Source organism: Halichoerus grypus, chromosome 2, assembly GCF_964656455.1.
Source record: "Halichoerus grypus chromosome 2, mHalGry1.hap1.1, whole genome shotgun sequence".
In the NCBI taxonomy this organism is placed as follows: domain Eukaryota; kingdom Metazoa; phylum Chordata; class Mammalia; order Carnivora; family Phocidae; genus Halichoerus; species Halichoerus grypus.
In genome coordinates this window covers 28,917,632-28,931,699 of record NC_135713.1, presented here as the reverse complement: position 1 = coordinate 28,931,699, position 14,068 = coordinate 28,917,632, and the positions used below count along the sequence as shown (strand labels likewise).

The 14,068-nt window shown below is 36.9% G+C and overlaps 1 protein-coding gene across 4 annotated transcripts in view; it reads left to right on the top strand.

Annotated features, from left to right (window-relative positions):
* The window catches only part of CPLANE1 (ciliogenesis and planar polarity effector complex subunit 1), a 137,240-nt gene that overhangs the window by 68,767 nt on the left and 54,405 nt on the right, over positions 1 to 14,068 (top strand). For all 4 annotated transcript variants that reach the window (XM_078066652.1, XM_078066653.1, XM_078066651.1 and 1 more), the window contains 5 exons: positions 3,875 to 4,023; positions 4,624 to 4,787; positions 7,230 to 7,312; positions 8,058 to 8,137; positions 11,439 to 11,631. In XM_078066652.1, the coding sequence (XP_077922778.1) occupies positions 3,875 to 4,023; positions 4,624 to 4,787; positions 7,230 to 7,312; positions 8,058 to 8,137; positions 11,439 to 11,631 (669 nt within the window). The remainder of the gene's footprint in view (positions 1 to 3,874; positions 4,024 to 4,623; positions 4,788 to 7,229; positions 7,313 to 8,057; positions 8,138 to 11,438; positions 11,632 to 14,068) is intronic.

The following is a 14,068-nucleotide window of genomic DNA, read 5'->3' as shown; positions in this document are numbered from 1 at the left end:
ATGCTCCCTGTCTTTTGATTGCAGAATTTAGTCCATTTACCTTTATTTTTGTTTATTCTTTTAAGATTATTTATTTATTTTAGAAGAAGAGAGCACGCAGCAGGGAGGGACAAAGGGAGAGGGAGAGAGAGAATCTCAAGCAGACTCCCTGATGAGCATGGAGCCTGACACGGGGCTTGATCTCACAACCTTGAGATCATGACTGAGCCAAAATCAAGAGTCAGACACTTAACTGACTGGACTACCCAGGCACCCCTCATCCAGTTATCTTTAAATTAATTATTGATAGGTATGGACTTAATATTGTGATTCTGTTGATATTTTTCAGGTTGTTTTTTAAGTCCTTCCTCTCCTGCTCTTCTCTTTGTTATTGGATTATTTTCTGTAAAGATATGCTGCTGCTGCTTCTTTTTTTTTTTTTTTTTTGTATGTCTATTGTAGGTTTTGCTTTATGGTTATCATGAAGCTTACATAAAACATGTTGTATTTATAATAGTCTATTTTAAGGTGATAACTTTTAATACATACAAAATCTCTACATCTTTACACTCTCTCCCACATTTTTATGTTTTTGAAGTAAAATTTGCATCTTTTTACATTGTGTATTTATTAACAAATTATTATAGTTATTTTTAATAACTTCTGTCAGTCTTCATACTAGAGTTGTGTTTTACCCACCACCATTATAACACTAGAGTATTCTGAATTTATATATTTACCTTTACCAGTGGGTTTTATACTTTCACATATTTTCTTGTTACCCATTAATTTTCTTGTTTCAGCTTGAAGAACTCCCTTTAACATTTCTTGTAAGGCTGGTATAATGGTCATGAACTCTTTCAGTTTTTGATTGCCTGGGAAAATCTTTCTCTCTCCTTCAATTCTGAAGGACTTTACTGGGTAGAGTATTCTTGGTTAGCAGTTATTGTTTACCCAGCACTTTGAATATATCATTCCACTCCCTCTGGCCTGCAAAGTTTCTACTGAAAAATATGCTGATAGCACTAAGGGGGTTCCTTGTATGTAACAAATAGTTTTTCTTTTGCCATTTTTAAGGTTCTTCAGCTTTTGACAATTTAATTATAATGTGCCTCAGTATAGGTCTCTTTGGATTTATATTATTTACAACTCTCTGGGCTTCCTGGATCTGAATGTCTGTTTCCCTTTCCTCATATTTGAGAAGTTTTCAGTTTTTTTTTTTTTTTTAAAGATTTTATTTATTTATTTGACAGAGACAGCGAGAGAGGGAACACAAGCAGGGGGAGTGGGAAAGGGAGAAGCAGGCTTCCTGTGGAGCAGGGAGCCCGATGTGGGGCTCGATCCCAGGACCCCGGGATCATGACCTGAGCCGAAGGCAGACGCTCAACGACTGAGCCACCCAGGCGCCCCAAGTTTTCAGTTATTATTTCTCAGAATAAGCTTTCTGCTCCTTTCTCTTTCCCCTCCCTCTGGGACCACTATAATGCATATAATTGTCTGCTTGATGGTGTCCTGTAAGTCCCTTAAGTTATCTTCACTCTTCTAAATTTTTTTTTTCTTTTTGCTCCTCTGATTGGATGAATTCCACTGCCCTGCCTTCGACTTTTTTGATCCATTCTTCCACTTGATCCAATCTGCTTTTAAACTTCTCCATTGAATTTTTCAGTTCAATTATCGTATTTTTTAGCTCTGTAATTTGTTACTTTTTTGTATTTTCTATCTCTTTGTTGAAATTCTCACTTTGCTCATGTATCACTTAAATTTTCACTTTGTTCATCCCCTGACCTCTGTGACCATGATTTTGAATCTCTATGAGGATATATCATTATTTCCATTTCATTAAGATCTGTTTCTAGAGATTTATCTTGTTCATTTGTTTGGAATATATTCCTGTTTCTTCATTTTACTTGACATTTTATGTTGGTTTCTGTGCATTAGATAAAGCAGCTACATCTCCCAGGCTGGATAGAATGGTCTTGTGTAGGAGATAAACCTCATCAATCAGCTTTGCCTGAGCTTTTGGTTGACTCTGAAATCTTTGTGATGGTCTAAATCTTCTTTGTTCTTAGTGGTTCCTAGTAGTTGGGGGTATGCCAAGACCTATCAGTGTCCCAAAGGTGTGGGGCACATTTAGCATTTAGGTATACAGTGACTGGAAGTTGGACTCTCAGGCAACATGTGACAAAGTGTGTAGGTAAGCCCTTTCTGGGGAGAAACTGTAAGATGGGTGTTTTTGCTTGCTGTGTGTGAAGTAGGCTGAGGTGTATAGCTACAGGGGGGATGCTCCTCCAGTCATTAAGAACTGCTGCTTTGTTTCCTACATTCCTGTGGGACTCATAAATGCAAGTCCAGTTGGTTGTCAGAGACAGGGGACCTGTCCTTCAGTCAGCAGCTGCAAAAGCTGGGGCACCCAAGAGTGTGTACAGGCTGCTTGCAGGGAGATGCTGGTGACTTGGAATGGGCTCGAGAGAGAAGGCAGGGGAAGTGTCCATCAGCTTCCCAGTCTCCGGGGTATTATAGCTAGCCCCTAGAAGTATGCAGCTGTATTCCTTCCAGGAGAAGACTGGGAGATGGGTGTTTTCACCTGTTCCTCTGTGCTGAGCCTTTTGGGGATAGCTGTAACGAGTGCTCATGTACCTGTTAATAGCTGCTGCTGTGTTTGCTGTGGTTTTGTGGGACTTAAGGATGCAACCGTCATTGGCTTTCAGAGCTAGGTGGTTTGGAGGCCCATCCCTCAAGTGGGAATCTTAAAAGTTAGAGTGCTAAGTGTGGAGTCCGAACCCTTCACCCCTCAGAGTGAAGTTGGGAGTTCCCTCCTGCTTATAGGGTGCTGTGCCACCAGTGGGGTTTATGGTGAGAGTGTGTCTCAGCCTTTCCTACCTATCTCTGTGTGGATATTTTCTCATTTGCTTGATATGTAAGAATCCATCAGCTAATTTCTCAGTTTCGTTCAGCATTAATTGCTTTGTGTGTAGTGGTACATTCAGTGTGTCTGGGGGAGGAGGGGAATTCTGGAGCCTCCTGTGTCACCATCTTGGTTGACTTACCTCCACTCATTCTAATTCTGTATTTGTCCTCTTTCATTTCATTTTATTATTTTGTTTTGTTTTGTTTTGTGGGGAGAGAAAGAGAGAGAGAGAGAACTATATTCCATTTTAAAGTGCCTTCATTCTGGGGTGCCTGGCTGGCTCAGTGGTAGAGCATGTGACTCTTGATCTTGGGGTTGTGAGTTCAAGCCCCATGTTGGGTATAGAGATTACTTTAAAAAAATTAAAAATTAAAATTAAAATTTTACCCATTGTGTCATATTGGAATAATTACTAAGTGCCTTTATAATAGCCAAAAGAGTTAAGGGAAAGCAACTTTACATTTTGTGTTACTGTTTTGTGACTTGAAAACATTGGTAACATACCTTACAAATTTGGGTTTTTTAAAATTTATTTTTATATATTTTTTAGAGATTTTATTTTTTTATTTGAGAGAGAGAGCATGGACAGGGGGAGGAGCAGAGGGAGAATGACAAGCCTATTCCATGCTGAGTGCAGAGCCCAATGCAGGGCTCAATCCCAGGACCCTGAGATCATGACCTAAGCCCAAATCAAGTCAAGTGCTTAACTGACTGAGCCACCGAGGTGCCCCTGCCCTTACAAATTTATAAGGCTGATTTCTTTCCAATACTATTTAGGTAGTCAGGTTTGTTTTTTTCCAGGTGGAATAAAGACTTGATCATTGCCTCAGCATCAAATATTGAGTTGTAGAAATGCAGTAAATACTTGATAAATGAATGAAAAATTTAACCAGGAGTAGGTCTGTAGAAAATATTAATAATCTAAAAACAATGAAAAGTATGGGATTCGATTGTGAATGCTAACTAATGTAAATCGTTTGTTTTTAGGTGCTAGAGAATCATTACTGTCAGTCTCAGAGTGGACCCAACATTGAAAGTGATTGCAAAACAGATGCTGGCTGTTCTTTCTCAGTATCCACTCAAGGTGGGACTGAGGAAAGAAATGATCAAAATGAATCTCATCAAAGTATCTTGAAGTAAGTTTTTGAGTATACATTCCTTTTCAGTGGATGATACCTGTTTGATGGTGTTGGGCTTAGCGGCAAGAATCGAACTCTTGAAAGGTAAAGGAATGAGTATTTCTTTGAGCTGTGGAGAAGGAGGAAGTGAGTACTTTCTGAAGTGCTTTAACAATTAATTGCAAAATATGTTTCTTCCCTGATGGTCTAGCTTATATCTTCTGAGAGAGGAGCTAATTCTCATTCTGAGAGATCCTCTCTTACTATATTAATTTCCTGTGTCAGAGGAAGTTAAGCTAATCATTTCATCCATTTTTACATATGAAGCAATGTATCTTTGAATAACAAGGTTGAGCCTTTAATAGCAGGAAGATTCCTTTGTGAGAATGGCAGATTTCATAGGTTGAAATTATTCCAGTTATTTGAGTAAATAAAAATGGGGATGTTTAGTCATTCATTGAACAGCCTTTTATTGAGCTTCTACTATGTACCAGACATGGTTAAAAAACAGAACACTATAAATATGAAACCTAATGTTCCTTTTCAGTAAATGGAATCAATTGAAAGCAAGCTTTTTGTTTCTAAGAATGAGTTATAATTCTATTTTTGTCTCAATAGAATGCCAACTGAAGCATACAATCCTGAAATAAAAGAAACCAAAGATGAGATTATTTCTGTTACTGATGATACTGAAAAAGAATTTATAGATATTGATGAGGATCTTTTAGAAGTAGAAACACTTAACCAAGAGGAAATGGAAATATACCTATCAGACTATGAAGGTCAGTTCATTTGGCTAATCTTTTTATTTGGCTTTTATTAATTTGAAGTTGGTGAATGATTATCTGAGATAATTTATTTAGTCTTGTATCTAAATTAGTATGTTTACAATTGCCTAAAACCAAAAAGAGAGCATGGGATGTCTGGGTGGCTCAGTTGGGTAAGCATCCAACTCTTGGTTTTGGCTCAGTTTGTGACCGAGCCCTCCGGCAGGCTCTACGGTTGGTGGGCAGTCTGCTCGAGATTCTCTCTGTCCCTTTCCTTCTGCCCCTCCCCAATGAAAATAAATAAATCTTAAAAAAAAAAAAAACATAATATTTATGAAATGTTGAACACATTAACTCTTAACCTGAATTTACAATTCTTGGGCTTTTTGCCTTGGTTATGTAACTATCATGGGCCTCTTCATTTTTGTGAACCAATTCTGTGAACCTTTCCTTGGCAGTCTTTGATAAAACAGAAACTCTTAGAACTTTGCATGGAGTTAAACACACTGATAAGAGGTCTCTCAAGGCTCATCTGGGATCCACTTGATGAAGAGGGGTTGTCTCTAGGTGTTTTTAAAAAACATTTTTATATGTCTGTTGACCATTTGTATGTCTTGTTTGGAGAAATGTCTGTTCATGTCTTCTGCCCATTTCTTGATTGGATTATTTGTTCTTTGGGTGTTGAGTTTGATAAGTTCTTCATAGATTTTGGATGCTAGTTCTTTATCTGATAAGACATTTGCAAATATCTTCTCCAGTTCTGTTGATGCTTAACATCACTCAGCATCAGGGAAATACAAATCAAAACCACAATGAGATATCACCTCACACTGGTCAGAATGGCTAAAATTAACAAGTCAGGAAGTGACAGATGTTGGCGAGGATGTGGAGAAAAGGGAACCCTCCTACACTGTTGGTGGGAATGCAGTCTGGTGCAGCCACTCTGGAGAAGAGTATGGAGGTTCCTCAAAAAGTTGAAAATAGAGCTACCCTCGACCCAGCAATTGCACTATTAGGTCTTTACCCTGAAGATACAATTGTAGTGATCTGAAGGGGCACCTGCACTCTAATGTTTAAAGCAGCAATGTCCACAATAGCCAAACTATGGAAAGAGCCCAGATGTCCATCAACAGATGAATAGATAAAGAAGATATGGTATATATTTACAATGGAATACACTCAACCATCAAAAAAAAATGAAATCTTGCCATTTACAATGACATGAATGGAACTAGAGGGTATTATGCTAAGCAAAATAAGTCAGTCAGACAAAGGCAATTACCATATGACCTCACTCATATGGAATTTTAAGAAACAAAACAGAGGATCATGGAGGAAAGGAGGGGAAAATAAAACAAGATGAAATCAGAGAGGGAGACAAACCGTAAGAGACTCTTAATCATAGGAAGCAAACTGAGTGTTGCTGGAGGAGAGGGTGTGTGTGGGGGGGTAACTGAGTGATGGACTTTAAGGAGGGCATGTGATATAATGAGCACTGGGTATTATATAAGACTGGTGAATCTCTGACCTCTACCTCTGAAACTAATAATACACTATATGTTAAGTAATTGAATTTAATTTAAAAAACTTTTTATAAGGAGGATAGAAAATATTTCTTCCATTATACTTGTTTCCTGTAATATTCCTGAACCTTATAAAAAGTAAACTGATTTTAGGTAATAAGAAATACTAAGTAATTGGCTTTAGATTTTTGTAATTTTTTCCCCTAAGTTCCTGCTAGATTTCGTATTCTAGTAGTCAATGTATTTTCAGTGAAATGTAAAAATATTCCCATTCTCTTTGAGCAGTATTACTTTCTTGAGATCTTATTGCTTGTCACTTGAATCCTGTAGCTGTCATACATCTGGTATAAGCAACATTTGATTTTTGAAGTGTATAGACCATCTCTTTATATTTCAAGATGTAATTTTACATTTCTGCATTTAAAACCAGTTTGGCCATAATCTAGACGCATGCTTCTAATTCATATACCTGCACATGTGACCTTTGTGAACAGAAATTTGCATGTATAATCTGTGTTTACTTGTAACTTTCTGGTAATATACTGCTTATATCTGTGTATTCAAGTTTCTGAAGTGAATACCAATAAAAAGAAACCTAGGCCATGTTCATTGGTTATACATGTTTGGAATGTTAACCAAAAAATAAATAAATAAACTGATTTTCTCCTTTTCTTTTTTTTTTTTTAGATTTTATTTATTTGAGAGAGAGAGAGCTAGAGAGAGAGAGAGAGAGCACGAGCAGCAGGGAGGGTAGAGAGAGGGAGGGAGAAGCAGACTCCCTGCTTTGCAAGGAGCCTGATGAGGGACTCGGTCCCAGGATCCTGGGATCATGACCTGAGCTGAAGGCAGACGCTTAACTGACTGAGGCACCCAGGCGCCCTAAACTGATTTTTTTCAAATGGTTACTTTTCTCTTTCTCCTTGTTTCCCTATAGAAGGTACCAAAGAGCCTGTTGGAAGTCTTAAAAGTTCCCCTGTTGCCATTAACATGCAGACTTTATCACAGCATTTAGAAGAAGTAAGTCAATTAATAGTGGATAATGTTATTTAAATAATACTTAAGTGTTTTTATTTAATCATTCAACCAAGGCTATTATCTTTTTAAAAGTACCCTGTGGGTTGTAGAGAACAGCCAGACCATGCAGCATTTTTCTTTCACTGAAATTCTATCATTAGTAAGATGTCTAATAATTTTAGGCAATGAAATTTTTATTTCATAAACTGCTATAGTAAATTAACTTAATCAAGAGTAATAGAAGTGTTCTATATTCAGAATGTATAATTCAGCTGTAGTATGCAGTTTTTGCGCATATATCACTTTTATGCATTATTTGTTTTCTCAAAACTGTGCACTGCATTTTCAGTTGGAACACAGACATTTCTAATTACTGAAAAAATTCCTTCAAAAGGGATTAGTTTTTCCTGTTTATAGTTGTTTTCAGATTGTACTTATTAATCATGTAGTGATGGGTATATGTAATTTACAGAGTATTTTTAAATGTTGTGTAAATAATTTCCACTGACATCGTTTGTCTTTGTATTTTAATATGCTCAGAGCCTCAGGGTGATGGGCCAAAGGCAATTTACACAGTTAAAAATCTGATCAGAACAGCACTGGGAATTCATTTTAATGTTTGGTTTCTCCCTTGCTTTTAGACTGTTGTTACTCCAAGTGAGTGGATAATGTGAAACTCAGGACACCTAAGACAGTAATACCTATTTATATAACCCCTTTTCTTTTTGGGTACTATTAATTTTAACAGCATTCCACAGGAGAGGTTCAGTGTGTAAGGGAAGAACCATTGAAGACATGTATGGAGAAAAAATCAAGTGAACAGAAAGGGTAAGTAAGGGGGAAAAATAAGGAAGTGATTGTTACTGTCATCTGGGATTCATTTGTTGAAGAGGTTATTTTTCTCATAATATACAATATATATTTTATGGTGATATTGTGTTCCTAGTGAAATTTAACTTTATAGCAATGGTAAATGATGCTCTTCAGTAAATATTGTAGACTTCTAAATCTTGGTAAAGTGAAATAAGTAATGATATCTAAAATGCCTTTTGTTCTCCCATCACTATCAGCCTTATCAAAGTAAAATACAGCTGTAAATAGACAGAGTTTATTCAGCTGCTAATTAGGGGAACACCTTGTCATACTGATTTCATTTTTCTTGGATCAAGTAAAGAACCATTATGAATCCCAATGTGTTTGTGTAATTGTTCACTGTTAGGGTGTGACTACTGCACACTATAGGGCTATTCGCCTGGCTAGCATATTATTGCTTCAAGGAGAGCCAAAGGCAGTTTTAATCTATTGCAGGTGGGACATGATTTCTTAATTTTTAGAATTTTTGAAGTTTTAGAATTTTAGAACTACCTTGGATAATAGAGGCAACATAATTAGGTTTTCTTTCTCTTCTCAATATAAAAATTTTGTTCATTTCTGTGGAGAGTTAAAAATATATATTTTTTAAGATTTTATTTATTTGAGAGACAGAGTGTGAGAGAGAGAGAGAGATCACAAGCAGGGGGGAGGGGCAGAGGGAGAAGCAGACTCCCTGCTGAACTGGGAGCCAGATGTGGTATTCGATCCCAGGACCCTGGGATCATAACCTAAGCCAAAGGCAGACGCCCAACCAACTTAGCCACCCAGGCGCCCAACAAAAAGATATTTTAAATGTGATGTGCCTTTACAAATAGATACTTCTATTAATAAAAAACTAATCTTTACGGTTTTAAATGTAATGAGGGTTCTGTAGTGTTTCTGAGCAAAGTGTCTGCTTCTGCCATAGGTGGAATTTGAGGTCCCAGCTAACCTCAACTTCCCCATGTTAGATTCTTTTATTTCTGCTGGGCAGTCAACAGTGTTCAAGTTATATGTTCAGTCATCCAGACATATTCTTTGCTTTTTGTTTACATCTGTTACTAATTGCTATGGAGACAAATATAAACATTGTAATTATGAGCTAAGCATTATAGAGGATTAGAGAATGTTTAGACTCTTAGATGGTTGAGCATTAGATCCCCTGTATCTTAGGAAATATGAAGAATATCTTCTTAATCAGTTATTAATCTTTAATTCTAGTATGATCGAAGCCTTTTCAATTCCTGAACACACTGTTCCTTATTCATTTTGTGTAGATACAAGTTCAGAAATTTCTAGGTAAGAATTTTTGTATACTCTACCATTTTGATATAATCATATTTTACAAGTAGATAAGAGAATGAGATGATGTCTACTGTGCCATTTTTAAATAATTCTAAATTTTTTGACTAAAAATTAATAGTAAAATGAAAGCAACACAAAGCATTGGAAGAGCAATGTAGGTACACATTTCTGACACCTTTAAGTTTATTATTGGAATATTTTCCTCTAACGGCTGTGTTTTAGATATACAGAAACTATTCTAGAATAGTCTTTTCTGAAAAAAAGTATAGTTGACCCTTGGACAGTACTGGTTTGAGTCACTTGGGACCCCTTACAAAATTTTTTCGATAAAAACATATAGTACTCTAAATATATTTTTTCTTCCTTATGACTTTCTTAATAACATTTTGTTTTCTCTAGCTTACTTTATTGTAAGAATACAGTATGTAACACATATAACATACAAAATATGTAAATCAACTGTTTATGTTATAGTAGTGTTTCTGGTCATCAGTAGGCTATGAGTAGTTAAGTTTTTGAGGAGTCAAGTTATATGTGGATTTTCAACTGTATGGGGGTTGGTCCCCCAACCCTCTTGTTATTCAAGGGTCAACTGTAGTGGATATATTACTTAAAGTTGCTTATTTTCAGCCTCTAACAGATTTCTAATAGTGTATGAAAGGCTTTTAATTCTCTCCTAGAACAGATTCATCCAGTTCTGTCTTTTGAACTTCTTTGACAGAGAATAATGTGTTTAGTATTTAGAAATTTTGCTGAAATAGGATAACATAGCATAGCCTTACTTTAGGAGAATTCTCCATTATTGGAATTTATCTCATTGCTACTTGTTGGAAACAAAGGCCAATAAAGTTGTCTTAAAATAGGCAAGTCGAGGGGCGCCTGGGTGGCTCAGTCGTTAAGCCTCTGCTTTCAGCTCAGGTCATGATCCCGGAGTCCTGGGATCGAGCCCCACATCGGCCTCCCTGCTTGGCGGGAAGCCTGCTTCTCCCTCTCCCACTCCCCCTGCTTGTGTTCCTGCTCTTACTATCTCTCTCTCTCTGTCAAATAAATAAATACAATCTTAAAAAAAAATAAAAAATAAAGAATAGGCAAGTCGGTTATAATGCCTGTTTTTCATGGATTTGCCAAATAAAGTTTTGTTACTGAGCTTATTAGTATTAGATGCTTGATAAAAGGCAAATATTATTGCTGAAAGGGAATGAATGTAAACCCAAATAATCTAAATGTGATTCAATATATTCTTTTTAGAGATAATGATCAATTTAGTTGGATATAATAATACCTGCTCCCTTATTTAGTTTGTGAAATCAATTTGCTTAGAAAACATTTGAGTACCTGCTGTGTTTAAGGAATCATCCCCAATCATTTTAGTTAAAAAAACCAAAAACTTATTTTGATCTTTAATTTTTATTCCTATGTAGGCATTTTTTGTTAGGGTTTAATTATAAATACAAACTTTGTGATTTGTTTGGAAATGAAATGTTCACAATGCTGTTGTTTCACATTTAATGATGATCAACAGGAGTTTGCACTACCCATCTTAGAATTAAATATTTTTTTTAACCCATACTTTCTCTAGTTTTCTTAACTCTATTCTGGATCATTAAATTAGTAACAAAAAATATTCCTGGTATAACTCATCAGAATAATGGTCTCAAACTCAGATGTTTGCAGGGACCAGGCAAGTCAAATAAACGTGTGAACTGTTCTGGGTTGTAACACCATAGGGAAGGGACCATGGCTGACTAGACGTTAAATCTCCCTTAATAAAACAGCATTCACATGAGCACTGTGCTGATGACAAATGTGTCTGGTGGCTAAGGAGTACGGAGTGATAAGCTTTAGGGCTTAAATTTCCTGAAAACTTCCAGAAAGCCTTTAGAAGAAAAAGGTGAGATCAAAATATTCAGATTGTAGACATCTGATTTGGTTTTTTCTTGATTGTGTTTTTTGTATATATGCTTCCACGTAGTGCACAGATCTCTGCATTTAAAGATAAATCTTCCTCAGCTCCACCTTTCGTATCAAATGGAGTCAGTGTTGCTTCACAAACACCTGGGCCAACACTTCAGCAGACCCAGAGAAATGAACCCAGGGCTCAATTGCCAGATTCTTCAGATTCTGTTAGGCAGATGCTCCAAGATGAAATGTTTAAATTAGTTCAGGTAAGCACATCTCCCTATAAACAAGTAAATCTACACGTATGATATATATGTAAGGATTTTAAATATGAACGAACTTTTAGAAATGGCCAAATTGAAATTAAATTTTAGGGTTGGTTTCTCTGCTTTGGGCACTCTTCATTTATTATTCAGAGGTTCCTAACTCAAGGGCCTAGAGTCCAGGCTGAGCTACTTACTTCTCACAATGACTTTTTTTTTTTAATTTATTTTTATTTTTTTAAGATTTTATTTATTTGCGAGAGAGAGAATGAGAGACAGAGAGCATGAGAGGGAGGAGGGTCAGAGGGAGAAGCAGACTCCCTGCTGAGCAGGGAGCCTGATGTGGGACTTGATCCCGGGACTCCAGGATCGTGACCTGGGCCGAAGGTAGTTGCTTAACCAACTGAGCCACCCAGGCGCCCTCACAATGACTTCTTACACTTGAGCTCTTTGGGATGCAGAGCTGCCCCCAAAAGTCAGGTGGGTGACAGTCAAACCAGACCAGTGGACTCTAGCTCAGAGGTAGCCAAAGTTTTCTTTTTTTTTTTTAACACAATCTGTCATCATATTTATCTTCAAGCTGAACTTTGGCTTGGTTTGAGGTTGTCAGCTGCATTTTAAAGTACTGTTCACTTTGATTTTTGTCATCTTTTTCTCAATTGGTTATCCTTTTCTTTACCAACAATTTTAAGTTATTTCCCTTTTTTATTTCTTAAACATTAATTTCCCTCAAATTTCAGTCTCATAATTTCCCTCAAATTTAATCCTCTATTCATGTATTCTACACTCACTTCCATATCCTTTTATGTGATATACCATTTTTATACTGATGCTTGGCACTAATTTTCTCTTTGAACTAAGGGCCCTAATGAGAATACTTTTTCAGTATGTCTCACTGTCTCATGAAACTTATGGAAACTGACTGTATCTTGATTTTTCCCAGTCCCTTCTTTCCCTTTTCCCTTTAGTATATTCTACCAGCTTAAAATTTTGGAAGCATTTCTGAAATTTTTTTTTGGATTACCAAGGAACTTTGCTGGTAGCTGCCCTGTATATTTAAAGAATTCTCCAAATAATTCTGATGCACACAAAGGATTAAGAATCACTGTCTTAGACATCTTTGCCTTTTTTTCACTACCTATATCCAGTGTTCTTCTGTGCCCTCCTGATTCTTTTGCCTACACTGTATGTCAGTACAGTACTTGCTATTTCTATAGCTAATAGCAAGCTTTAGACTCAGAACTTCATACTTCCATTGTCTTATATATACATTTCTTAAGACATTCTTCTTCAGACGCTATTTTAATACTATTACTTTCCTGGTTTAAAATGTTCAGTAAATTTCAGGTACCAATTTGTATAATATCAAATCAGTCTAAATACAGAGTAAAAGGAAATACACTAAAATTGTCAGTACTAGTTATCTTTGAGGACAGGATAATGAGTGATTTTTATTTTCTTTTTCTGTGCTTTTTTTTTCTGTAATAAGCATTTTTTTTTTTTTTAAAGATTTTATTTATTTTTTTGACAGAGAGAGACACAGCGAGAGAGGGAACACAAGCAGGGGGAGTGGGAGAGGGAGAGAGAGAAGCAGGCTTCCCGCTGAGCAGGGAGCCCGATGCGGGGCTCGATCCCAGGACACTGGGATCATGACCTGAGCCGAAGGCAGACACTTAACGACTGAGCCACCCAGGCGCCCCAGCAATTTTTTTTTTTAATAATGGAAGGGAAATTACATTTTTTTTTAACCTGCAGTGTTTCCCTACCGGTATGTTTCATTAAGTGCAAATTCTTCTGTTGGGCTTGAAAGACCCACCACCAGCTTTTACCTTCTGTCTTTTCCCTTTGTACTCTCCTAAGTCCAGTGGTTCTCACAGTGTGGTCCCTGGATCAGTAGCATCAGCATCACTTAGATATTAGAAATATAAATTCTCAGGCCCCATCCCAGACCTATTGAAATCAGAAACTCTGGGGATGGGGCTCAGCAAAGAGTGCTTTCACAAGTCCTCCAGGTAATTCTGATTGCATGCTCAAGCTTGGGAACTCCTGCACTGCCTGTCCTCTCATGATAGCTGCTATTAATTTCCTGTTCCACTAAGCCAGCATTTATGCTAGTGGTTCCCATGCTTGTCCGCACACTGAGACACCTTGTCATCTTAAAAAATACTAATCCTGGCTTCCATCCCCAGATATTCTGATTTTATTGGTCTGGGTGTGGTCTGGCCATGGGGAATTTTAAATGCTTCTCAGGTGATTCTAACGCGTAGCAGTTTGTCAACCACTGGTGCATGCCTTTGCCTTTCACCTCATCTGCCTTTCCAGGGGAATTCCTCACTCTTCACCTGTTTGCTAATCTTTGCTTTTTTCTTTCTTGAAAACCTGATCGCAACACACTCATTTTAGGACTTCTTTAATTATCCTCGTTCCATTCCATCAGATC